The sequence below is a fragment of the Tachyglossus aculeatus genome, chromosome 5 (assembly GCF_015852505.1).
Source record: "Tachyglossus aculeatus isolate mTacAcu1 chromosome 5, mTacAcu1.pri, whole genome shotgun sequence".
NCBI classification, from domain to species: Eukaryota; Metazoa; Chordata; class Mammalia; order Monotremata; family Tachyglossidae; genus Tachyglossus; species Tachyglossus aculeatus.
In genome coordinates, this window is record NC_052070.1 from 83,649,143 (window position 1) to 83,676,106 (window position 26,964).

Consider the following 26,964-nt stretch of genomic DNA (forward strand, 5'->3'; position numbering starts at 1 on the left):
GTTTTCAGTTTGATTCCCATTATAATTACATTTCCAGCAGATGGAGAGATTGTAAATCATATCTTAGCAGGAGATAGATGCTGAGTTCTCCAAGATGCAGAGCACGCTGGGAAAGACAGCTGCTTTCATCCTGGAGAAGTGACAGTCTGACTTCATGGAGCTTTGTTTATTACTTTGTTCACTGTTTGGAACAGCAACTCCTCCCCCAAACCCAACCAGAAAGGGTTCAAGGGAAACCCGATTAAAGTAATTAAAAAATCCAAGTAGCTTGTAGGGAGACTTCTAAGTTTGGACTTCCAACTCCCAGGATAACAGAGCAAGGCATTGATAGAGTATTCCTGCTCCTGGTAGGGGCTAGAATGGGCAGAAGGGTTATGAAGTGGTAAAAATATGATTGCCCTTCTGTGTGAGAAATTGTACACCACCCAGGGCCAGAATTAAGCTGGGACTGGACAGAACTCTGCTCCAGTAAAAGAAAAAGTCTCAGGATGAGTGTTCTGAGGGTCATAACAGCCCTGACTGCCAGCTGGCTCTTGGATCTCCATCAGCCACAGCTCCACCTCTCCTATTTCACTCCACCTCCTGTGCACCAGGCATCTCCTTAAATCAATCAATCAATGGTATTTATTGAGCACTTACTGTGTGCAGAGCATTGTACTAAGCACTTGGGCAAATACAATATAACAAAGTTGGTAAGCAAGTTCCCTGGCTGATTTGGCTGGCCACCTTGGTCATCAGAACAGTCACCCGAAAGTCCATTTCTCCTCTTTAAATACGTATTTCCTTTTCAGAGTCTGTTTCTGTCCCGAGTCTTTTGCTTTCTTTTGTATTACTTCTTGTCTGTGTTAGGCTGTTCATTCTTTTCTAAAGTGCAGAAACTAAGAGGAGGGAAAATTCTAGCTATGGTAAATCCACATCTCTGGGGACAATTTTAGAGGTAGAATCATCCTATGCCACAGCCTCCAGAGCTCACCTGCAGTTTCTTGGGGATCATTTTTTTTATGGCTTTTTTTTAAGTGTTTACTAGGGTGGTACTTTTCCAAGCACTTAGTACAGTGCTCTGCACACACTATGCACTTAGTAAACATCATTGGTTGACTTATTGATTGAGTTGGCTGGGACCACTAGCATTTGCAGGGGTGGTGAGGGTTAGGGAGGGTGGAAGAGGACTGAGGGAGTGATGAGAAACAATGAAGCCAAAGGGAAAAGTAAGAGGGAGGAGGAGAAGGAGGGTGAAGAGGAATGTGAAATATGGTCAGGAGGAAAAGATGGGGAGAAAGAGGAGGAAGAGAAGGGAGTGATTCCATTCAGGCCAGTGTTTCCTGGTCCTCCCCTGTAGCATCATGTGTCAATCTCTTCTGTTTCTCCCATGTCCAGCCTTGTGCAGGCCATGCCTATGCCCCTCAGTCACCATGGGCTTCCCAGTGACATTTTAAACCTGGAGCCCTATCAAAGCCTAGGCTGGATGCTCCTAGGAGCAGATAAAAGAAAGCATCAGGGTGATCTGAATCAAAGTGAGTGGTGAAAGATACATGGAGAACTAGGGATGGATCATGGCCTTTGGAGTGATAGCTTAACCATTTTTCTCTTCCTCCCTTCAAAGCCCTACTGAGAGCTCACCTCCTTCAGGATGCTTTCCCAGATTGAGTCCCCTTTTTCCTCTCCTCCTCCCCATCGCCCCCACCCTACCTCCTTCCCCTCCCCACAGCACTTGTATATATTTGTACAGATTTATTACTCTATTTTACTTGTACATATTTACTAATCTATTTATTTTGTTAATTATGCATATAGCTTTAATTCCATTTGTTCTGATGATTTTGACACCTGTCTACATGTTTTGTTTTGTTTTCTGTCTCCCCCTTCTAGACTGTGAGCCCGTTGTTGGGTAGGGACTGTTTCTATATGTTGCCAACTTGTACTTCCCAAGCACTTCGTACAGTGTTCTGCACACAGTAAGCGCTCAATAAATACGATTGAATGAACGAATGAATCAATGAATTTTGATAGCCACAGGCCTGGAGGCAGGGTGCTGGATCAAGTGAGCTTTGAAAATCCATCTGGATAATCTGCTGGCATCTTAAACTTAATATGTCCATCTTCTCTACTAAACCTCAATTGTCTATTCTAACTTAGTCAAACATCAATCTCCATCCCACAAACCCATAATGTCATCCATTTACTTCTCTTAATCTGCTCTAGATGCAGTCACGTCTTTTTCAATAGTACTTTCCAGATCTGGCTCTTACACTTTACTCTTACAATTTTGTAACTGATAATAGCCCAAATCACCCCTTTTGGATTAAGGTAACAACTTTCTCATTGGTCTCTCCGCTTCCAGATTCCTCCCTCTTTGGTTTATCTTATCATCCTCAATATTACATATTTATTATTTATAACCTTCAATTAGAAACATAGATAAGGAGCAGTGAAGAGTGTGAGCCAGTGAGTAAAGGGAAGAACAGAGCAGAAAGACAGTAGAGAAGAGGCTAAAAGGGAAGCGGTGTGGCCTTGTGGAAAAAGCATGGACCTAGTCAGGGGACCTCTTACTGAACCCCAGCTCTGCCATTTGTCTTGTGTGTGACCTTGGGCAAGTCATTTAACTTCTCTTTCCTTAATTACCTCATCTTTAAAATGGGCCTTTTTAAAACCGTGAGCTCCAAGTGGGACATGGACTATGTCCAATCTGATTAGCTTGCATCCACTCCAGTGCTTAGTATAGTGTCTGGCACATAGTAAGTGCTTAACAAATACCACAAAAAAAGGCAACAGCCATAAAGACAAGGTTTTATGTAAGAAAAAAATGGGTATCTTTTGGAGGATTTTGAGGAGGGTAGTGATAAATTCTGAAAATAGTTTTTAAAAGATAATTTATCCAATTCTCCAATATTGTTGAGGTTGTGTTGCTGCAGAAATGCATATTAAGGAAAATAATGATAATAACAGTATTTGTTAAACACTTACTAGGTCCTAAGCACTGGTATAGATACAAGATAACACAGTCAGACACAGTTCTTTTCTCTCAAGAGACTCACAGTCTACGGAGAACGGCAACCTGATTGACTGCTTGATCGATATTTAATCCCCATTTTAGAGAGGAAAAAATTGAGGCATTGACTTTTACTATTATCATTTTACTTTTATGGTGTTCAGTGTTTACTATGTTCTAGGTATTGTACTAAGCCCTGGGGTAGATGCAAGAAATCATGTTAGACACATCCAAGTCCCACATGAGCTCACAGTCTTGATCCCCATTTTGCAGATGAGGAAACTGAGGCACAGAGAAGATGAGTGACTTGCCCAAAATCCTACAACAGACAAGTGGCAGAGCAGGTTTAGAACCTAGGCCCTCCAACTTCCAGGCCCATGCTCTTTCCACTAAGCCACATGCAGTACTTGCACTGTAGAAATGTCCCTTGTCTGCTGCTGAGCACATGCACACAATCATTTTCTTCTGACAGTGTCAAGCTGTGTCAAGTCAGACATGTGTGGCTGGAAGAACATTCCCAAAATTTGCCATCATATTCTATGCAAAATGCAGGGTGAAAACACAACTTCTGGAAGAACTGAACACAACCACATTTAAATATAGGCAGGACTGAAGAGGAGAGAGGATTAAAGTGTAGAAAACCTGAAAGAAAGGCTGAACAGGAACCTAGCCAGACAGTGATGAGTCTAGGATAGTTAATAATAATAATAATGATGATGATGGCATTTGTTAAGCGTTTACTATGTGCAAAGCACTGTTCTAAGTGCTTGGGGGGGGGATACAAGGTGATCAGGTTGTCCCACATGGGGCTCACAGTCTTCATCCCCATTTTACAGATAAGGTCACTGAGACTCCGAGAAGTTAAGTGACTTGCCCAAGGTCACACAGCAGACATGTGGCGGAGCTGGGATTTGAACCCATGACTTCTGACTCCAAAGCCCATGTTCTTTCCACTGAGCCGTGCTGCTTCTATACTGTTACTATAGTAACAGTGGAGAGGATAGTCCTTATCTGTGAATCACTGTACAGGAGGAACTGGAAGGATTTAGAGATGGACCGAATATGGGTGATAAATGACAGAAAGCATTCAACTTGACAGTGAGACTCTGAATTTCTGAGAAAGGGAAGGTAGTGGTGTTGTGAACAGTGAAAAGATAGTTAGAAAGAGGAAATGCATGCCTCATCCTTCCAGAATGTTTGTTGGAACATATCTCTCCTCTCCTCCAAATTCACTGATAGCTCCCCATTGTTTTTTGGAAAAAACAAAGGTTTGGGATTGACTTTTACATCAATGTACTCCCTGTTACCTAGCTACTGTCTTCTAGACTGCTAACTACATTCCAGGTAATAATGATAATGACAATAATAATAACATTTGTTAAAAATTTACCATATGCCATACAATATGGTAAGTTCTGGGGTATATACAGATAATCATGTTGGACACAGTCCCTATCTGTCATGCGGGTAAAGAGGAGTTTAACCAAATCCTTCAATTATCTCATTCTGTTTTTGTGTTTTTAAACTATTGCTTATGCTTTTCGTTCATTCAGTAGTAACTGTTTGAGCACCTACTGTGCTCAAAGTACAGTACTAGGTGCCTGAAAGTCACAGGTCCAAAACAAAACTAATCTTTCCACCCAAATCAATCAATCAATCAATCGTATTTATTGAGCGCTTACTATGTGCAGAGCACTGTACTAAGCGTTTGGGAAGTACAAATTGGCAACATATAAACAATGTCTCTTCCCAAATCTACCATCACTGAAGACAGCACCACCATCCTCCCTGTCTTACAAGCCCATACCCTTGGTGTCATCCTCGACTCATCTCTCTCATTCAACTCACATATTCGATCTGTCACCAAATCCTGTCAGTTCTACTCTCCCAATATCATCGAAATCCACCCTTTCCTCTCCATCCAAACTGCTACTATGCTGATCCAAGCACTCATCCTATCCTTACTTGACTCCTGTATCATTTGCCTCAATAACCTCACTGCCTCTTTTCTCTCCTCTCTCTAGTTCATACTTCACTCTGCTGCCCAAATCATTTTCCTAAAAAACACTGTTCAGTTCATATTTCCCTCTTCCTCAGGAACCTCCAGTAGTAGCTCATCCTCCTCCATATCAAACAGAAACTCCTTACTATTGATTTTTAAGCACCCAGTTAGATTTCCTTTTCCTATCTTACCTTGCTGATTCCCTAGTACAACCAGCCCATTCACTTTATTAACTACTACTCATTGTACTTTAATAATCGAATCAATCAATGGCATTCAGCGCTTAGAACAGTGCTTTGCACATAGTAAGCGCTTAATAAATGCCATTATTATTTATTATTATTTATTTATTTATTGAGTGCTTGCTATGCACGGAATTCTGTACTAAACATTTAGGAGAGTATGGTGGGGGCAAGGTGGATGAGGAGATGGAGGCCACGTGGTGTGGGGGAGGGCAGTGGTATTTGCTGAGCTCCCCCTGGGGTGGTATTTGCTAAGCCCCCACTGGGATGGGCGTGGGGACATTTGGTGAGTAAAGACAGAGAATGGGAGCTGGAAGCCTCCCTAGTGGGATGGTATAACCAGGGCAGATTCCCCTTCTCCTCCCTGTCTCCCCGTTTCTCATTTTTGAGTCAATCAATAAATCAGTCAGTGGTATTTTTTGGGCACTTGCTGTGTAAATAGCACTGTGCTGGGCATTGGGGGAGTACAATACAACAGAGTTGGGGGTCCCTTTCTAGTCTAACAGTGTGAAGCAGAAGCAACATGTGAGGATGTGAGCAAGGGGGTCCTCCAAGTAAGCAGCATGGTCTAGTGGGAAGAAGCAAGGCTTAGTGGATACAGCATTGATCTGGGTGTCAGAAGGACCTGGGTTCTAATCCTGCCTCCATCTTATGTCTGCAGTGTGACCTTAGGCAAGTCACTTCACTTCTCTGGGCCTCAGTTACCATATCTGTAAAATGGGGATTAAGACTGTGAGCCTATGTGGGACAGGGACTGTGTCCAACCTGATTAACTTATATCTACCCCAGTGTTTAGAACAGTGCTTGGCACATAGTAAGTGCTTAACAAGTATCATAATTATGATTATCATTATTACAATACAACAGAATTGGTAGACACATTCTCTGTCCACTACAATTTACAGTCTAGAGAGGGAGACAGACATTGATACTAATAAGTAATGTATAACTTAAAATTTATAGCTACATCTGTAAGCGTATTGGAGTTGAAGATGTGGCACATACCAAATGTACAATTGTCACAGATCCAAGTGCAATTTTGATATCTATCTTGTCACTGACCCCATGCTCACATTATCCCTCTGGCATAGAACTCCCTCCCCCTCCATACTGTGGGCTGGGATTCTGTCTATCAACTCTATTATACTGTACTCTCCCAAGTGCTCTGCACACACTAAGTGCTCAATAAATACAATTGATTGATTGACAGACCACCACTTTTCTCACCTTTAAAACCTTATTAAAAATTACATCTCCTCCAAGAGGCCTTCCCCGACTAAGCCTTCATTTCCCCTACTCCCTCTCACTTCTGCATTACCCTTGAACTTGGATTTGTACCCTTTAAGCATTTGATAGTCACCTCACCTCAAACCTACAGTACTTATGCATATATCCATAATTTATTTTGATGTCTGTCTCTCCCTCTAGACTGTAATAATAATAATAATAATAAGGATATTTGTTAAGTGCTTACAATTTGACAAGCACTGTTCTAAGTGATGGGGTAGATACAGGGTAATCAGGTTGTCCCACATGGGGCTTAGAAGTCTTAATTCCCATTATACAGATGAGGTAACTGAGGCACAGAGAAGTTAAGTGACTTGCCCAAAGTCACACAGCTGATAAGTTGGGGGAGCTGGGATTAGAACCCATGACCTCTGACTACCAAGCCTGTGCTTTTTCCACTAAGCCACCCTGCTTCTCAGGCTCATTGTGCACAGGGTCTACCAAGTCTGTTGTAATATACTCTCCCATTCCCTTCGAACAATTCCCTGCACACAGTAAGCACTTAAATACCACTGACTGACTGTTTGATTGCAATTTCCACACTTGCAAAACTTCCACTTGCCCCTCATTGCCTCAGATTCACCAAACTCTGTCATTTTCTTTCTTCAGGGCCCTCCTAAAAAGGCACTGCCTCCAAGAGGCATTCTCTGATTCATTTCCCTACAATCCCAGGCTTAATTTTCCCTCAGCCACCTTAGCACGCTATTTAGTAACACTTACTCATTTTCTATCAACTATTTATGAATTGTCTGCTTTTCTACCCTGTTAAATTATAAGCCATTCTCTGTTTTCACCGAGTTTGTAAGTAAACTAACTCTTTATATTTGTTTAAACCAAACATAACATCTCTCAACAGGTTAATACCCTAACAGCAGTCACAGACACTGTACTGCGTGGCGTAGAAGTTTATTATGTGCTTATGGTGTGCAGAGCACTGTACTAAGTACTGAAAAAGAGTATGAAGGTGTGAATTAGACATCCACCTTGTCCCTCATTGAGCACAAAATGGCAAGCATTCTAACAAACTGGGGAACTTCGAGGAACATAGTATTTTTCCAGAAGCATAATAAAGGAGTGCAGAGATATTGTTGTGTTTTATGTTAATTTGGGAGGCTGTCCTGGAGGCAGGTCCTTAGGCCAGAGAGACAAAACAGGAATGAAACACTGCTAGTTTTGAAGAAACATGGTGTCTTGACTTTCAAAACCATTCACTTACACTCAATTATAAAATGTAAATATTTACCTACATATATAATACCTACATCCAAACAAGTCCATTCTGATACTAAAGTGTGTTTGGGCTGTTTCTGCAAGATCATGGTTTGTGACTTTGTGTTTTTCAGATGCCTTGTCTAAAGTTCCCTGGCTGATGCCCCAGATATCCTTACATGGGACCCACAGTAGACCCTGCTCTGGTAAATCAGTGCTTAAGTACTGCTGCAAGGTAATGGTTCTTTCATCTGAATTTTTATCACCAAGCAATAAACTTAATAGTTACTTTGGACGCTGCCACTAACATTAGATTCAACAAAGTGAAGCCCTTCTAACCCATAAAGATTAATACTGAAGAATTTACATGACTAGCAGGACTTGTTTTAACAGCACCCTGAAGTTCAATTTGGACTAGGAACTAGGAATATTGCTCACCCAAGGATGGATATATCTAGGTTTTTATACACCACAAACAATGCACTTATTCACAGAAAACTCATCTTGCCATAAGGAAAGTGCTGAACCATTCAAAAAAAGTGGGGTTTGGGAGGGACAAGGGATTTTTCTAGGCCCTATTTCAAACTGAATAATCATGGTCAGGTGATAATTCTCCAAAGACATTATTTTTGTCATGAACAAACTGGAAATGGACATTGTTCTCACCAAGTTTTGAATCCCCAATTTAGAAATGCTGAGCTGAAAAAAGTGCAAAGGGTCACACCTGTCTTCCACCTCTTAAGTAAGAAAATAATTTTTCCCTTGAGAATTCCTCCTGATTACATTATGAAGGGGAGGTGTTATGTCCTGTGTTTGGTTTACATAGGAAAGTCAAAAAGATCCCAGGGCTGGACTGTGCTACCTTAATTTCAGATTGTGTCAATGATAAACTCACACTTGCTCTCTGCATAACCTGAGAGTGCACAGCCTTCTGCTCATATATACCTCTGTTTTGAGGGGCTCCTTCTGTCACACCCTCAGCCTATTTACAAAGTCATTGTTATAGTTACATTTAGAGGTATCGTTTGGGAATTTTTCGTTCTTTAGGTTGGTCTCCAAGGATAAGAATCCATTCCCTAAGTCTACAAAGATATTAAGCGCTGAAGAGTTTTCATAGATAGCATCAAACAAACCATCGGACTTCGTGAATCTTAAAATCCTCCAAGAGCCCAGGCTATATTAGGTCTCTGTAAGCAGTAAATGGGGGTGGAAGAAACCCAGAACAAACCAGAAAATGAATCTGGTAAAGAATTAGAGCTGAAACAGTCTTGTGGCCTTTCCCCCATGGCACCAACCTTCATCCATCTGGGAGGAGATAGCAAGTCTCAGGAATAGGATTGTGGTGCCAGAAAAGCCACAGGGAAGGAGGAGAAAGTGTAGTCCCATCTCCTCATTCACCCCAGAAATGATGTTTCTGGTGGGAACAAGGGGTGAGACCGGACTAGTAATAGAACCCCATGGGGAGTGACCATCTCCTGGGGAGATGACCACAGATAACATTTCTTAGAGTGCAGGGTCATATGGCTCAGCCCTGCCAAGATGAATTCTTAGCCAGTGTTTTACAATACATTCAGGCACTTATGTCCCGGGCTTTCCAGTTACATGATTTTTTTTAGTTTCCTCCCAGGACATAACAAATTTGAATCATTAATGTTTATCTCAGGAGCTCAGGTAACCCAGCAACTTGAGAAAAAATTTCCTGTTTCCTTTCCTCCCTCTCTTCATCTTCCCTGTCCCTCATCTGGGATGCATAGAGCCTGGGATTTCTGGCCCACGTCAACAGAGTGAAGTTCAAATGAATTCCTCACTTCAAAACATATCTGAACTGGTTAAAATTTCCTCAATGCTAAAGTAAGCAAAAGCAGTGACTCTGAGGGACTGATTTCAAAATTCTGGCTGGAGGTACGGTGGTACATACTGGCAGAAAGAAGATTCAGTAATGCAGCAGCATGGTCTAGAGGGCAGATCTCGGGTCTAGGATTCAGGAGGACCAAGGTTCTAATCCTGGCTCTGCCACTTGTCTGCTGTGTGACCTTGGGCAAGTCATTTAACTTCTCTGTGCCTCAGTTACCTCATATATAAAATGGGGATTAAAACTGTGAGCTCCATGTGGGACATGGACTGTGTCCAGCCTGATTATATTGTATCTACTCCAGTCCTTAGATAAGTTTGACAACAAAAGTAGTTGCCATCACTGAATTTAGGACATTTATGTGCCAATCAATGGTGTTTATTGAGCAAAGAACTGTACTAAGTGCCTCAGACAGTACAATCCAATAGAGTTGGTAGACACAATCCCTGCAGACAAGGAGCTTACAGTCTAGAGGAGAACTCCAGTAGGGGAGATAAATTACAGATACAGGAAATAGCAATTTATAAAGATATGTGCCTAAGAACTGTGGAGTTGGTGGTGGGGTGAGTATTAAAGTGCCTACTGGGTACACACCCCTGAGAATAGGTGATGCAGAGGGGAAGACACAAAAGGTGGGGAAATTACTAATTAATCAGCAAAATGCCTCTTGGAGGAGATATGATTTTAGTAAGGATTTGAAAAAAGTGAGAGAGTGGTGGTTCTGTTGGATATGAAAGGGGAGGGAATTTCAGATCAGCAGGAGGAAGTGAACAAGGGGTTAATGGTGAGAGAGATGAAATCAATGTATAAATACCACTAATTGATTGATTACTCTGACTTCATTTCCTTTTCTGTTCTCTCTTGATTGTTCAGATTTCAATGTGTTTCATCTATGAGAATAAGTACTTGCCACTAGAACCTTTAAATTTTCATGAAAAATTATAATATTAAATCCCCAACATTTACAGAGAGAAACAAAGTCAAGAAGACATGAATCCCTGTGCCTTTGCTACATCTCTATAGTTAAGACCAAGAAGTTTACTTTCAAAATGTTTTGGATGTTTACCTGGCATGCAGTAAATGGTTTAATTCTCCAGAGGAAAGGGGGGATATCAAGGACGGAGATTTGAAGACTGAAGGTATTTCCTTTGAAATGTAGCAACTTTGGTTCCTCGAGGAGCTGTCCACCTTGATGCCTTTCATCGGAAACCACTTCCTGAAGGAGAGGGAGAAGAATAAAAAGAGTAAAGATGTAACATCCGGTTCCATAAACATTTCACCTACACATATCAAGCTGTTCCATCACCTGCTCAACATTAAAATAGCAAGACAGGATCACAAACAACATGGTCTTGTTATATGCCAGTCCACCAGCATCAAACCAATGCTTGTCGTATCAACCCTTCCCTGAACATGTAAGGAGAATGGATGACAGTAGGATGTCCAAAGGACTGTGGTTGGTGAGGTGAAGACTGGGAGACCAGAAGCAAGGAGAGCAGAAATAGTGAAGCAGCATGGTGTAGTGGATAGAGCACCTGCCTGGGAGTCAGAAGGTCACGGGTTCTAATCCTGGCTCTGCCACATGTTTGCTGTGTGACCTTGGGCAAGTCACTTCACTTGTCTGGCCCTCATTTACCTCCTCTGTAAAATGGGGATGGAGACGTGAGCCCCACATGGGACAGGGACTATGTCCATTGCTTGTTTCCACCCCAGTGCTTAGTACGGTGTTTGGCAATTAGTAAGCACTTAATACCACAATTATAATTATTATTATTAGAGAACAATAAACACAACCTGCCCCAAATGGGCAGAGCTTTGGACTGCTACACCGTAGCAGCAACAGAGATGGGTACCATTTCAGCCTGTGGGGCAACAGAGTGGAATGGAGGAACTATTTTGAGTGCAGACTTTGGGAAGTGAATGATATTGAGACAAATTAAAAATGGTACCTGGCAACAAATTAAAATGCAACAACACAGCCAATGGTACACCCATAATGCAGAAGGAATGGTCTGTCACGTACACCTATACCACTATTTTCCTGAATAATTATTCCCTACGAAGCATCAGACCATTATGGAATTTTTGATTCGCTGGACAGGTTCAGGTCAGGAAAGGATGACTCTCATGCCTTGAAATAACCATGGAATAGGTAATTTGGGTTCTATGGTTCAGTAGGTCTTTCAGCAAAGGGGGAAATGTAATTCTGTGCCTATAATATGTGAATTTCTGGTAGCAAATGCTCTCCAATATTACATGAGCTTCGGATCATGCAATTGGCTTAGATTGGTTTAGGATTAAATTCCCACCTCAGCCAAAATTGGGAAAAATTAAGAAGCTGAAACAGTGCATGACTCAACCACTTGCTTGTAACATTAAGTAGGAAAAAGAACAAACATATTAACCTTCATTACAATGTTGACAGAAATTCTGGAAGTATCAAATCTCCTCAAATCCTTTTTCCCTCTGAGCAACATTCTAGTCTGAAATTACCAAGGTCATTTTCAATTCTAATCTTAGCCTTCAAGGAACTGTCTTCCCCCTCTACTGATTTTACTCGCCACCTCCGCTCCTCCCTTAAATTCCCTCTCTCTCTATCTCTCCCTTCAAGAAACTGAAAACAATGAGGCAGAGATTCCATCCTATCACCCATGTCAACGATGATGATGCTTCTGTTCCTTGTGCTTCTTTTTCTATGAATCCTTAAGCTCGGTCTCAGCCATTGATGGCTACTCTTTATGGAAAAGCTCTTCATTCATTTGGGCATCCCAGCAGTAATTGAGCAAAATCATATGTTACATCTACTAATGTTACCTCCTCATCTCCACTGTGATGAAACACTCAGTCATGGAATTTCTTTTTTGTCACTGCCTCAGGGATAATTCAAAATCAGAATCTGCAGTGATGTCAAAATTCCCTGTCTCCCTCTGTCACCAGACCATTCCTGGTTCATCCCCTATACCTCCCACCCCACCCAGCCGAATAGTCCCTGCATTCTGAGTTTTGCCCTTCATTTGCCCGTCATTAGTGCAGTGCTAAGTGCTAAGTACAGTAAGCACTCAATAAATATGACTGAATGAATCTGATGTCTCTCTTTGCTCCCTGACCATGTAAACCCTATGGAAACCTGCTGACTCATTCTTAAGTACTGATATTATTATCATCACCATCATCATCATCATCATCAATGATATTTACAAGTACTTACTGTGCAGAGCACTGTACTAAGTGCTTGGGAGAGTACAATACAATAGAGTTGGTAGACATGAACCCTAGCCACAGAAAGCTTACGGACTAGAGGGGGAGACAGACATTAATGTAACTAATTTATAATATAGAGAAGCAGTGTGGCCTAGTGGATATATCGTGTCTGGGATCAGAAGGAGGTAGTAAGGAGGTAGTTCTAATGCTAGCTCTGTCACTTGTCTGCTGTGTGACCTTGGGCAAGTCACTTAACCTCTCTGTGCTTGTATTTACTCCAGAGTATAATAATAATCATCATCATATTTGTTAAGCGCTTACTACGTGCCAAGCACTGTTCTAAGCACTGGGGTTGATACAAGGTAATCAGGTCGTCCCACGTGGGGCTCACAGGCTTAATCCACATTTTACAGAAAACTGAGGCACAGAGAAGTTAAGTGACTTGCCAAAAGTCACACAGCTGATGAGTGGCGGTGCTGGAATTAAAATCCATGACCTCTGACTCCCAAGCCCATGCTCTTTCCACTAAGCCATGCTGTTTCTACTGTAAGCTTCTGCTTAGTACAGTGTTTGGCACATAGCCTTACTCTCTATCTAGAAATATATACATATAAATATATATACATATGTATATATAGACATATTTATTCTACAGACCTGTACATAAGAGTTGTGGGGTTGAAGATGGGAAGGATATTAAATGCCCAAAGGTCACAGATCCAAGTGGAAAATATGATAAACCCAATATGTAGAAAATAAAACTTACATATTTCTGCCTTGACTGTTGCTTTGAGGATCTCTTGCCTGGGATTCTTGCTAACTCACTACCGGTGTGATGCGCCACAACTTGGATTCTATATGGTTGAGCCTTTAAATTTGTGCCAATGGGGTTTTCACAATGGTTTAATGGGTTGGGTGCCAATAATAACATACATTCTTAGGAAACAAACATGCTGCAACAACCAGATTGAATTTATATTTATAAACTCCTTTGAATTTAAAACTGAATTATTTTTCAGAAAAGGCACTGTCTGAACAAGGTTGCCTAGTTGATGAACCTGGCAACAAATTTGTAAATTCCTTTGAAATTACATTTTAAATCTGTACTAACATCACTTAAGCAATAAATGTTAGGAAGAGTCTGATGGGAGACAAGAATCAAAGTAATGGACAATCGGTTATTCTTTTTATTAGCCAGGGACCCTCCTCTTGCTCCACCAATTTTTTTTAAGTTGGTTTCTGAATTCCAAATTACAACCCTCTCTTCCTCCCTCTCCTCCCCTACTCCCAATTCTCCCCTAAAATATTTTTTTTTTAGTTTTTTCATAGAATTCCAGGGCTGGAAAGGATCTAGGGAAGTTATTCCCTGGTCTTCAGACAGAAACACACCTAACCTGCCATGGGTTAGATGGTCTATTTTCTCTATTTTAAAAAAGCTGTATTGCCTAGTGGAAAGAGCACAGGACTGGAAGGCAGAAGATCTGGGTTCTCACCCTACCTCTGTCACTTGCCAGCTGTGTGATCTTGGGCAAGTCACTTTTCTTCTCAGTTTCCTCATCTGTAAAATGTGACTGTATCCATTCTGATTAACTTGTAACTATCTCAGGGCTTAGAACACTGCTTGACACATAGTGAGAACTTAAGAAATATCATAATTATCACTACTACAAAAGCCATAGGGGAAGAGCGTCTCTGACCTGCCTCCCTTGGTAATCTATTCCAATCTCTGCCCCCAGCCACCTTTTTATTTTTCAACGGTATTTGTTAAGTGCTTAATATGTGCCAGACACTGTACTAAGCACTGAGGTGGATACAAGCTAATTGCGTTGGACGTAGTCCAATACCCACATGAGGCTCACAGTCTTAATCCCCATTTTACAGATGAGGTAATTGAGGTCCAGAAAAGTTAAGTGACATGCCCAAGGTCATGCAGCAGACAGGTGGTGGAGCCAGATTAGAACCTAGGTCCTTCTGACTTGCATGCTCATGCTCTGTCTACTAGGCTTCTCTCAGATTCTTTCATCTACATAACTTAATCCTTCATGCTACAGTTGAAGCTCATGTTCCCACTTGTTCCTCCTTCTTTGGCTGCCATTCTCTGTACGGGCCCTTCATCTGCTGGAATCCCATTATTAAATCTTCCCTCAGCCTGCTCTTATCCAGGTTGCAAAGGTCCAATTTCCTTTTATAGGGCTTATTTTCAAACCCTTTAATCATCTTTGTGCCTTTCCTCTGAATCCTCTCCAAATTCACCACATTCTGGAATCTTTAGTTGTGGAGCCCAGAACTGATCAAAGTACTCTAATGAATGCTGAGTATAATGGGAGGATTAGCTCACAGTTTCTGCAAAGTATACCTCTACTATGCATCCCAGTAATTATGCTTGCTTTTGTAACAACTCTCATTATCCACTATGCCACCTATATCTTTTTCTGCTGTTCTTATGTCCAACCATTTCTTCTCTATTTGTATCTGTACATTTTGGTTTTTTTATATCCAAGTTCATTATCTTACATTTATCCTTTCCGAAGTTCATTCTGTCTAATTTTCCAAGGTCACATTGAATTCTGATTCTATCCTTACCTTGGTGCTCCATCAATCAGTCATATTTCTTAAGCACTTACTGTGTGCAGGACACTTGGAAGAGTACAATATAACAGAGTTGGTAGATATGTCTCCTGTCCACAAGGAGCTTACAGTAAACAGGGAGCATACAGTCTAAAGGGAGCTTAGAGTCTAGAGGGGAAGCTGATTGCAAGGATGAGGAGTGTTGCTGAGAAAGGGGTCTAGGAAGCAAAAGGTCTATTTTACCTACATTTCCCAGAAAGCCAGTGGGATACTCTGAGAGGAGTTTACCTCTCCTGTTAAAACTGGAGAAGCTCCACCCCACCTCAGTAATGGGGTTCAGGTCAATTTCCCATTTGCACCAGCAAGTCTTGTTTTAAATCAATCAATCAATCAATCAATCATATTTATTGAGCGCTTACTGTGCGCAGAGCACTGTACTAAGCGCTTGGGAAGTACAAGTTGGCAACATATAGAGACAGTCCCTACCCAACAGTGGGCTCACAGTCTAGAAGGGGGACCCCTTGCTCTTTACACCCAAGCTTATTGATCTTGGGAAACAGATTCCCCTAGAAACACTACTGTCATGGACTACTTAACATTAGCCTTCTCCTTCCCCCCTAAAATTCCAGCTTTTGCAATTGCTTAGTAAATGTGGCTTCCAGAGGAGGTTCCAGAGGACAAGATCCTGGGGTTATTCCACAAAGCCCTATAATTACAATAGTAAAAACTAGGGGTGTCCTGTTTGATCTATTCCATCTATGTCAACACACTGGTCTCCTCTCAGAAAATCTCTCTCTAAGGGAAATAGAGTTCCACCTACTTACCCTCACCTCCATAATATGCATCTTGGAATGAGAACCATTCACAGAGACGAGTCACTTTACTTTGGAGAAAGGGAAATCGTGCTGGGCAGGACCCAGAGGGAAAAGCCACTGGGATTGAGGGAAATTTATTCCCAAGGGGAGCTGTTCTAGCAATAATCACACTGTTTTATGTTACAGAGAAAATTCCTCAACCACTTCTTTATTACAGCCAAAATATATTGGTGGAAAGGAAGGAATCACAGTATCTCATAAATAATGGCCACGTTGTATTTTCTAGGGAAAAAGTCCAAACCCAGCACTTCCTAGTCATCAAATTGCCCATTATCTATAGATAAGAATTGTGGTTTTCCCATAAAGAAAGAAATTTGGTAATTATCTCGACTGATTTTGCTAAAATTTGAAATGAAATAAATGTGCCCTAACTGAACTGCTTCTTTTAGTCATTACAAATTATAGTGACCTTTCTCTTTTATAATTTAATGGGTCACTCTCACACAGCTTTAGAAACTAACATGGTAAGTAGAAAACCACCCATCTGGAGTGGGGAGAAAGAGGAGAGATTGCTAAAAAGAATATAAATACATTCTGGTACTAGATTGTAATACTGGATTAAAAATTCCTTGAGGGCAGGGGTTATGTCTACCAAGTCTATTGCACTGTACTCTTGCTAGTGTAATGATATGCACTTGAGAAGCAGTGTGGCTTAGTGAATAGAGCATCAGACAAGGTTCAGAAAGACCTGGGTTCTATACCTGGCTCTGCTGTGTGACCTTGCACAAGCCACCTAATTTCTCTGGGCCTCAGTTACCTCATCTGTAAAAAGGTGGATTAAGATTGTGAGCCCCATATGGGACAGGGGCTGTGTCTAACTTGCTTCAATCTATACTTCACTCTGCTGCATGGATTATCTTTGTACAGAAACGCTCTGGACATGTCACTCTCCTCCTCAAAAATCTCTAGTGGTTGCCTATCAACCTTCAAATCAAGCAAAAACTCCTCACTCTCAGCTTTCAAGGCTCTCCATCACCTCGCCCCCTCCTACCTCACCTCCCTTCTCTCCTTCTATAGCCCAGCCCGCACCCTCTGCTCCTCTGCAGCTAACCTCCTCACTGTGCCTCGTTCTCACCTGTCCTGCCATCAACCCCTGGCCCATGTCCTTCCACTAGCCTGGAATGTCCTCCCTCCACACATCCGCCAAGCTAGCTCTCTTCCTCCCTTCAAAGCCCTACTGAGAGCTCACCTTCTCTAGGAGGCCTTCCCAGACTGAGCCCCCTTTTTCCTCTCCTCCTCCCCTTCCCATAGCCCCCCCCAACTCTGCCCTATCTCCATCCCCTCCCCAAAGCACTTGTATATATTTGTACATATTTGTTATTACTCTATTTGTTTTACTTATACATATTTACTACTCTATTTTATTAATGATGTGCATATAACTATAATTCTATTAAGTCTGATGGTTTTGACACCTGTCTACATGTTTTGTTTTGTTGTCTGTCTCCCCTTCTAGACTATGAGCCTGTTGTTGGGTAGAGACCATCTCTATATGTTCCCGACTTGTACTTCCCAAGCGCTTAGTACAGTGCTCTGTACACAGTAAGCACTCAATAAATACGATTGAATGAATGAATGCATGACGTATCTACTTCAGTACTTAGAACAGTGCTTGGCACATAGTAAGCACTTAAAAAGTACCATAATAACAATAATAATTATTATTATAATCATCACCTGCACATAGTAGGCACTCAATAAATAGCAATTGTTAAATTGATAAAGTACATGTTGAAATGAAACACGGTCAAGCAGGCCTGGCTCAAGGCATTTTCGTATGCTGGGCAAAAAGGAAGGTGTTCAGAGCCACAAGGTGGGAAGTGGAAGTTGGAAAAGAGAAAGAAGTGTTCCAGCAGAATAGTCCCATAAAGCAGTTGCCTAGTTAGCCTGCAAGGTAGAGCTGTTCCTATACCCAAAAGCATGCAGAATTGAAAAAGGGTTGATTAACTGATTGATTCATTCATTCGTATTTATTGAGCGCTTATTGTGTGCAGAGCATTGTACCAAGAGCTTGGAAAGTACAATTCAGCAATAGAGACAATCTCTGCCCACACCAGGCTTACAGTCTAGAAGGTTGGGGGGATCTAAGAGGACAAACCAATTTTGAGCTCAACTCCAGTGGAAGAACCACTTTATATGTACCTTCTCAGAGTTCTCCCAGGTGGCATGTGTTCTCTTGGAACTTTCATGCTTGAATTAATTCTCCCTCAGTCTGCTCTTATCCAGCTTGAATTTCATCTTGAAGTTCGAAAAAAAAACTAAAGCAGGTAAGTCATCTAGCCATTTCAGTACTCACTATTCGGGTGGGATTTGGTCCTTATTTAAACATACTTTATTTAAAGTCCTTATTTAAATATATTTAAACAGAGAAAAGGAGCATGGCATAGTGGATAGAGCTCGGGCCTGAGAGTCAAAAGGGCCAGGGTTCTAATCCTGGATCTGCCACTTATCTGCTGTGAGACCTTAGGCAAATCACTTAGCTTCTCTCTGCCTCAGTTACCTCATCTGTAAAATGGGGATTAAGACTGTGAGCCCCAAATGGGACATGGACTGTGTATAACTCAATTAGTTTGTATCTACCACAGTGCTTAGAAGGGTGACTGGCACATAGTAAGCACTTAACAAATACCACAAATAAATGAAATAAATACAAACATCTCTAGTTCAATATGTTTTTGTTGAGATTGTATTCCATTGGGATAGAAGATGTACACTGTAACAGAACATCAGCTGTCCCAACTTGGTTTTTCTCTACTTCCTCAGGACAAGCATTTCATTACAGTTATGGTGTGGCAAACTCCAATGCAGTTTGCTTTGGCAGAAATATCCCATTAAAACCCCATGGAACTTTTGATTAGATATCTAGGGGCTCACTACACACACACACACACACACACACACACACACACATATAATATACACACATATAATCCCATATTATATATAACATATAACATATACATAATCCCATACATATACAAGAGAAAGGGTAGTCCATCTGAAAAGGAACAATTAATATTGATCTGTGTGGAGGGGGAGAGGTGATGGAGAGCCTTGAAGCTGAGAGTGAGGAGTTTTTGCTTGATTCAAAGGTTGCTAGGAAACCACTGGAGATTTTTGAGGAGGGGAGTGACATGCCCAGAGTGTTTCTGTACAAAGGTAATCTGGGCAGCAGAATGAAGCGGGGAGAGACAGGAGGATGGGAGATCAGCGAGGAGGCTGATGCAGTAATCCAGTCGGAATAGGATGAGAGATTGAACCAGCAAGGTAGCGGTTTGCATGGAGAGGAAAGTGATATGCCCAAAGTCACACAGCCAACAGGGGGTGGAGCCAGGATTAGAACTCAGGTCCTCTGACTCCCAAGCCTGTGCCCTTTCGACTAGGCAACATTGCTTCCCTTGGGCCTGGAACTCCCTTCCTCTTCATATCTGTCAGACCACCTTCAAAACCCTCCACAAATCATATCTCCTCCAAGAGGCCTTCCCAGACTAAGCCCTTGGATTTCCACAGCCATCCTCACCTCCAAATCAATTATGAACTTGGCCATGTATACCTTAAGCACTTTGATACTCACCCCAGTCTCACAGTACTTATTTCTTATAAATATTCCTCTAGTCTATTACTTCCCCTACCCATAATCTACTGTATTGTCTGTCTCCTCCTGTAGGCTCTAAGCTCCTTATGGGCAGGGATCATGTCTACTGATTTTGCTGCAATGTACTGAACTTTCCCAAATGCTTAATACATTGGTTTGCATACAGTAACACTCAATAAAATAAATACTACTGATTAATTTATTGATTGGTCCTATTTTAGCACATACACATTCAACCTGTCACCAAATTCTACTGCTTCTCAAAGAGGAACATTTTTGTTTTAATTTAAAACATTTGTTAAGCACTTACTATATGCCCAGCAGTGTTCTATGTACTGAGGTAATCAGGTTGGACACAGTCCATATCCCACATGGGGCTCATAGTATTAATCCCCATTTTACAGATGAGGTAACTGAGGCACCGAGAACTTAACTGACTTGTCCAAGGTCACAGCAGAAAAGTGGTGGATCAGGATTAGAACCCAGGTCTTTCTGGCTCCCAGGCCTGTGCTCTATCTGCTAAGCTATGCTGCTTTTATATTTCTGGCACCTGCCTCTTCATTTTCACACTGCAGGCACAGTCTAACCACAAAACTTCATTACCTTTTTATTGTATTACTCTAACAGTTTCTCTGCTGATCTCCTGGCCTCCAATATCACCCCATAGTGTATTCCATAAAATCGCTAGAATCATTTTTCATAAGAATCGATCCGATTATAGCACTCCCCTCCTCGAAGAAAAACAACAACTTGTCACCACTAGTATAAATTAAAACTGCTGATGATGGATTTCAAGGGAACGTCAACCATTCTTCATTCCACCCACATAAATCTATAATAATAATCATTATTAGGCATTAATGTGTCAAGCATTGTACTAAGCACTGGACAAGATGCATGATAATCAGGTCAGGTCAGACCCAATCTGTTTCATTTTCTAAGTAAAAAAATGAAAAGGTGCTTAGTTTCCATTTTACAGATGAGAAAACTGAAGCACAGAGTAGTTAAGAGAGTTACATAAAAAGCAAACAGCAGAGCCAAGGTTAGAACCCAGGTCCACCAACTCCCAGGCCCATGATGTTGCCACTATCTATGCTGTTCATCTTCTGCTCCACCTCTGAATCACTAAACTCACTTTTCCTCACATAAAATGCCCTCCCTCCTCTATCACAATACTTCCTTTTCTTCTTTCAGAAGCTACTCAATACCCATCTTCTGGATTATACCTTCCCAAATGAGTCATATTCCCTAATCTCACCATGTATTTCAGTTGCCCCAGCACTCCTTAGAGTTTAAAATGTTTTTCTTCCTTGAATTTGTACATTTTCAGCTATAGGCTCTTTTAATCTACAGTAATCGAACAATCCAAGTTAATCTATAGCTTTCAACAAAGCTGAAGATCATCTAATATTAGCTGTCATTTGTGTTTGGGGAGAGTGTCTACGGCTCAAAAGCAATGGTGCCCAAACTTAATTTTGTTCCTGAGACCGATTTCCTCTCTCCAAAATGAGGCCCTCATTCAGAAGTAAAAATAATACAAAACAGCTGTAGTTATCTTGTGAGCAAGGTCACCACCAATAACAAGTAGCCATTTGAGAGTTTCATCCTTCTGGCACCACTGGGCAAATCTTAAAGGCTGGGAGGGAGTATGCAGGGAGAAGGCTCTGGAGGAGGAAGAAGCCAATTCACCCTGCTCACATAAGCCTCAATTATCTGCCACCAGCACCAAGCAACTTTTCACAGGCCTTCAGCTCTAGGCTCAACGGCCCATCTCTGCAACTATTTACTAGATTTTTTATCTAATAGGAGATAAGACTGGAGATTTACACCCCAGAAGTGTGTGCGCTTTAAAAACAAGTTCTGAAAATGTCCCTGAAATAGGAAAATGTGTTGCCCTGAATCCTTCATTCATTCAATAGTATTTATTGAGTGCTTGCTGTGTGCAGGGCACTGTACTAAGCACTTGGGAAAGTACAATACAACAATAAACAGATCCTTTCCCTCCCCAAACAAGGTACAAAGGGGACAAGGGGACACAATTATTCTCGAGACAGTCTGGATGGGATAATGACCTTTATGGGAGTGTGTGGGGGTGGGGGTTTCGGGCACAAAATGAAGGGTTTCACAGCCTGCCTCCTCCTGGACCACATTCCAGGTGCCTGAAGTGAACTGTAGCTGCAGCTCAGCAGACCAGTGCTTGGCACATAGTACGCGCTCAACAAATACCATCATTATTATACCAGGGTCCTGGAGGTTTACCACAGCTTCCTCTCGCAGAGTTTGGGACCCTCTGTGAAGACCCAGATTAAGATAATTTCTCTGTCTCTCACACACACACACACACACACATACACACACACACACACAAATTTCATGAGATTGACCCACGCTTTCCTTGGCAACTCTATGCTAATGGCTAATGGTCAGGTGAGGGATTTGCCTTCCTATGGCAGCGGGAAGTTCATGTCTTTGGTCTGTCCAAGTGGGGCACAAATAGGAGAATTTCGAGAACACTGAAACTGCAACCTCCATTTATTCATGTTCAGAATTCAAGGCACTGGATCATTTCTATTGGTAAACATGAGTTTTCCAGTTTGGTGTCTTAAAAGCTACTTATTGAGGAAATTCTCTGCATAATGGACTTAATGATCCAGGAATGTAATAGCATGAATACAGAATGAGGCTTATTATGAGAGAGAGAGAGAGAGAGAGAGAGAGAGAGAGAGAGAGAGAGAGAGAGAGAGAGAGAGAGAGAGAGAGAGAGTGTGTGTATAGGCAATACTTGCATAGGCATTTCTACACTGTCCCTAGAACTATTAATAACCCCTCAATTTCTGTGAGCAGCTAATTAAAAATGAATCTTCCAGGATTAAAAATGCCACAAATGGAATGAAACCTGAGTCTACCCCAATCCAAGTAGCCCTGATAATTAATAGGCCACTTATTAGGGCATAAAATTTCTGCCTGATGATCGGGACACCATTTGCAATCTTTAATTACTCCATTTGCTTGCCAATTAAATGAATGATCAGGGTACCACTTTCCAACCTGAACAACATTATCAGTCCCCCACTGAGTCAGACCTGCCAGGTGATGGACAGCCTTTCACTTCATAGGGCCCAAAGGAGAACCGCAGCGCAAAATAACTGACCTGAAATGCACACGGGGTGTTGTCCACACAATATACCCGCAAGTTGTAATCCAGCGAGTTGCAGGACATGCAACCGAAGACGGCCACCTTGAGTTGCTTCACAGCACAGTCGGTGATTGGCTCCCCAGCAAGAGCGTATGTTCCAAAGCTGTCTAGGAGGACATGGCATGCAAAGGGGTCCAAAAGGCAGTAACAGGAAGTCGATTCTTCTTCCACTGACATCACCTCCTAGGGGAGGGAGAGGAGAAATATACATATATTTCATACATACATATATCTTTCAGAATGAAGATAAAAGGTTCTCAAAAGTCCTCTTACAAGAGCATGATGGTACTTTGTAGAAATTGTTTTACTGGCCTACTTGAAGCTTTTAATGGGTCTCTCATCAGTCACAAAAACAACTTAAATCCACATAACTACCACATAGTTACAGTTACTCGCAGTGCATTGCATTTCTACTTAATATCTAATAATAACTGTGTGTAGGCAATTTCAGTGTCATTTTAAATGTCTCGGTATCTGTAGTTAATTTTTTTCAATGTCAAGATAAGAAATCACCTTGAACATCAAAGTCAATAAGCAAACCTTGAACAAGTCTGCTTCTGACAACCTCTTTCAGTATCCATCAAGATAATGTTTATTTTCATCCAAATGTGTTTTGCCTTTCAATGCAGAAAAACTCTTCAAAAGGTACCATTCAATAAATGTTCTGGGGAAAATCATTGCAATATTTCATCTTTCTTGACTAGTGTTCAAATATCTGCATGGGGTATTGGTGTGACTCTAGGAAATCATAAGCTCAAGGCTGTCGAGTAGACAAAAGGGAAAAGGCATATAGAATTTGAAACTAATGTGGTAAGAGGCATTGTAACAAAATTCAAGGGGAACAGAAATAAAAATAATGATTGACAATACTTGTGGTATTTGTTTAGAGCTTACTTTGTGCCAAGCACTGTACTAAGCACTGGGGTAGATACAAGATAATCGGATTGGACACAGACCCTGTCCGAAATACGGCTCACAGTCATAATCCCCATTTTACAGATGAGGCAACTGAGACACAGAAAAGTGAAGTGACTTGTCCAAGGTCACACAGCAGACACGTGGTGGAACCAGGATTCAAACCCAGGTTCTTCTACCAGGCCCATGCTTTTTCCACTAGGCCATGCTGCTTCTCAAAAATCTGGTTAGATGCCATAAAGTATGTGGCAATGCGTTAATTATATATGTGTTGTAAAGGTCACTAGGACCTCTTCCATTCTTCTCAAGGGGAGTGCTAATCTGAAATTTCATGATGTGTATAGGGAATTTAGGGAACCCCCCCACTACTGAAAAAAACTCTTATGCTGGGAGGGCAAGATATATATGCTGACACTGTGGACCACCCCCTTCTCCTCAGCACACTGTCCAACACTGGCTTCACAGACTCTCGCCTCTCCTGGTTCTCTGCTTATCTCTCCGACCATTCATTCTCAGTCTCTTTTGTGGGCTCCTCCTCCCCCTCCCATCCCCTTACTCTAGGGGTTCCTCAAGGGACAGTTCTTGGTCCCCTTCTGTTCCCTATCTATACTCACTCCCTTGGTGAACTCATTTGCTCCCATGGCTTCAACTATCATCTCTACGCTGATGACACCCAAATCTACATCTCTGCCCCTGCTCTCTGTCCCTCCCTTCAGGCTCGGGTCTCCTCCTGCCTTCAAGACATCTCCATTTGGATGTCTGCCTGCCATCTAAAACTCAATATGTCCAAGACTGAACGCCTTATCGCCCCTCCCAAATCCTGCCCTCTCCCTGACTTTCCCGTCACTGTAGATGGCACTACCATCCTTCCTGTCTCACAAGCCCGCAACCTTGGTATCATCCTCGACTCCGCTCTCTTGTTCACCCCTCACATCCAATCCGTCACCAAAACCTGCCACTCTCACCTCCACAACATTGCCAAGATCTGTCCTTTCCTCTCCATCCAAACCTCTACCTTACTGGTTCAATCTCTCATCCTATTCCAACTGGATTACTGCATCAGCCTCCTCTCTGATCTCCCATCCTCCTGTCTCTCCCCACTTCAGTCTATACTTCACTCTGCTGTCCAGATCATCTTTGTGCAGAAACTCTCTGGGCATGTTACTCCCCTCCTCAAAAATCTCCAGTGGCTCCCTGTCAACCTATGCATCAAGCAAAAACTCCTCACTCGGCTTCAAGGCTCTCCATCACTTCGCCCCCTCCTACCTCACCTCCCTTCTTTCCTTCTACAGCCCAGCCCGCACCCTCCGCTCCTCTGCTGCTAACCTCCTCACTGTGCCTCATTCTCGCCTGTCCCACCGTCGACCCCTGGCCCACATCCTCCTCCTGGACTGGAATGCCCTCCCTCCGCACATCCGCCAAACTAGCTCTCTTCCTCCCTTCAAAGCCCTACTGAGAGCTCACCTCCTCCAAGAGGCCTACCCAGACTGAGCCCCATTTTTCCTCTCCTCCTCCCTATCCCCCCACCCTACCTCTTTCCCCTCCCCACAGCACCATTATATATGTTTGTACAGATTTATTACTCTATTTTACTTGTACATAATTATTAGTCTATTTATTTTGTTAATGATGTGCATTTAGCTTTAATTCTATTTGTTCTGACAACTTGACACCTGTCCACATGTTTTGTTTCGTTGTCTGTCTCCCCCTTCGAGACTGTGAGCACGTTGTTGGGTAGGGACCGTCTCTATATGTTGCCAACTTGTACTTCCTAAGCACTTAGTACAATGTACTGCACATAGTAAACACTCAATAAATATGATTGAATGAATGAGTGACAGATAAAAAGTGTGGTCTAGTGAAACTGGATGATAGGACACCTGTAATTTGTAATTTTTTTTATATTTATGTCTGTCTCCCCCTCTAGACTGTATGCTCATTGTATGCATCTATTTACTGTTGCATTGTACACTCCCAAGCACTTTATACAAGTGCTCTATACACAGTAAGAGTCAATAAACACAACTGAATAAATGAATGAACAAGACCTATATTCTAGTCCTAGTTCTGGTCCCGAACAAGTCACTAAGTTTCTGTTCATCAGTGTTATCATCCATACAGTGGGGGTAAAAACACCTGTCTCTCCCTGCCTCAGAGGGATATTGTGAGGATAAAATGAAATAATTAATGTGAAAGAACTTTGAAAAAAAAATAGAAGTGCTCTATAAGAAACAAGATATTATAGTAATAATAAGTATAGTAATAAAACAGTTTCTGGAAGCTATTTTCCCTTAAAGGTTTAAACATGCAATGCCTAGCCATTCTTTTGTTTTCAATCAGGCATAATATTGACTTTTCTGAAACTACTGAAGGTGATGTTTTATATGTTTTATTTTTGGTGGGGGGGGGGGGGGGGGGGGGCTGTTTTTTTTTTAGTCTTCCTTGCCTTGAAACCTTGCCAAGACACAAAATGTTGGATCTGGTGGACCAAGTTGCTCTGTCTCAAAGTTAAAATTTGGCTGATTTCCCTTGAGCAAACTGCATATGGATATGGAAAAGACCCTTTTATTGGTGAATGGTACATTATAGCTAATGAAAAATAAATCAAGTGGTCAAAAAAATCTGAATGCACCAATTATCTAAGTTTCTGGATCACCCCCATCAACCATGACTTCTTTTCAACAGTGACCAGCTTTTAAGTTTGGCTGAATCTGTTTCTCAAAATTCCAAGGGTTACAGGTTTTAATCCATTTTTTAAAACTTATTTTAATTTAAATGATTAGTCATTAGAACCATTGGTTCTAGCTGAATTGTTGGCAGCTAATGCTAGAGTGATTTGCTACTCATAGCTCTTAACTTGGATGTGTTTCTATATACTGGATATTCATGATGTAAAATTAACCTAGTAGTTCTCTTGAGTGACAATCACTACATAGTGATGCTGGAGGCTCTTACTTCTCTTCCTTCACCCTTCAATCCCCAGATCTGACTCTGGGGCTGGCCAGGGCAGCATGGAGGTGAGAAGACAAATAA

At 41.8% G+C, this 26,964-nt stretch overlaps 1 protein-coding gene and 1 pseudogene across 1 annotated transcript in view; both read right to left on the reverse strand.

Annotated features, from left to right (window-relative positions):
- The window catches only part of UNC5D (unc-5 netrin receptor D), a 558,705-nt gene that overhangs the window by 32,772 nt on the left and 498,969 nt on the right, over window positions 1-26,964 (reverse strand). The window contains exons 14-15 of the mRNA XM_038747340.1: window positions 22,972-23,199; window positions 10,648-10,797 (exon numbers count right to left, since the gene is read on the reverse strand). Of these exons, the coding sequence (XP_038603268.1) occupies window positions 10,648-10,797; window positions 22,972-23,199 (378 nt within the window). The remainder of the gene's footprint in view (window positions 1-10,647; window positions 10,798-22,971; window positions 23,200-26,964) is intronic.
- LOC119929427 lies at window positions 24,147-24,254 on the reverse strand (annotated as a pseudogene).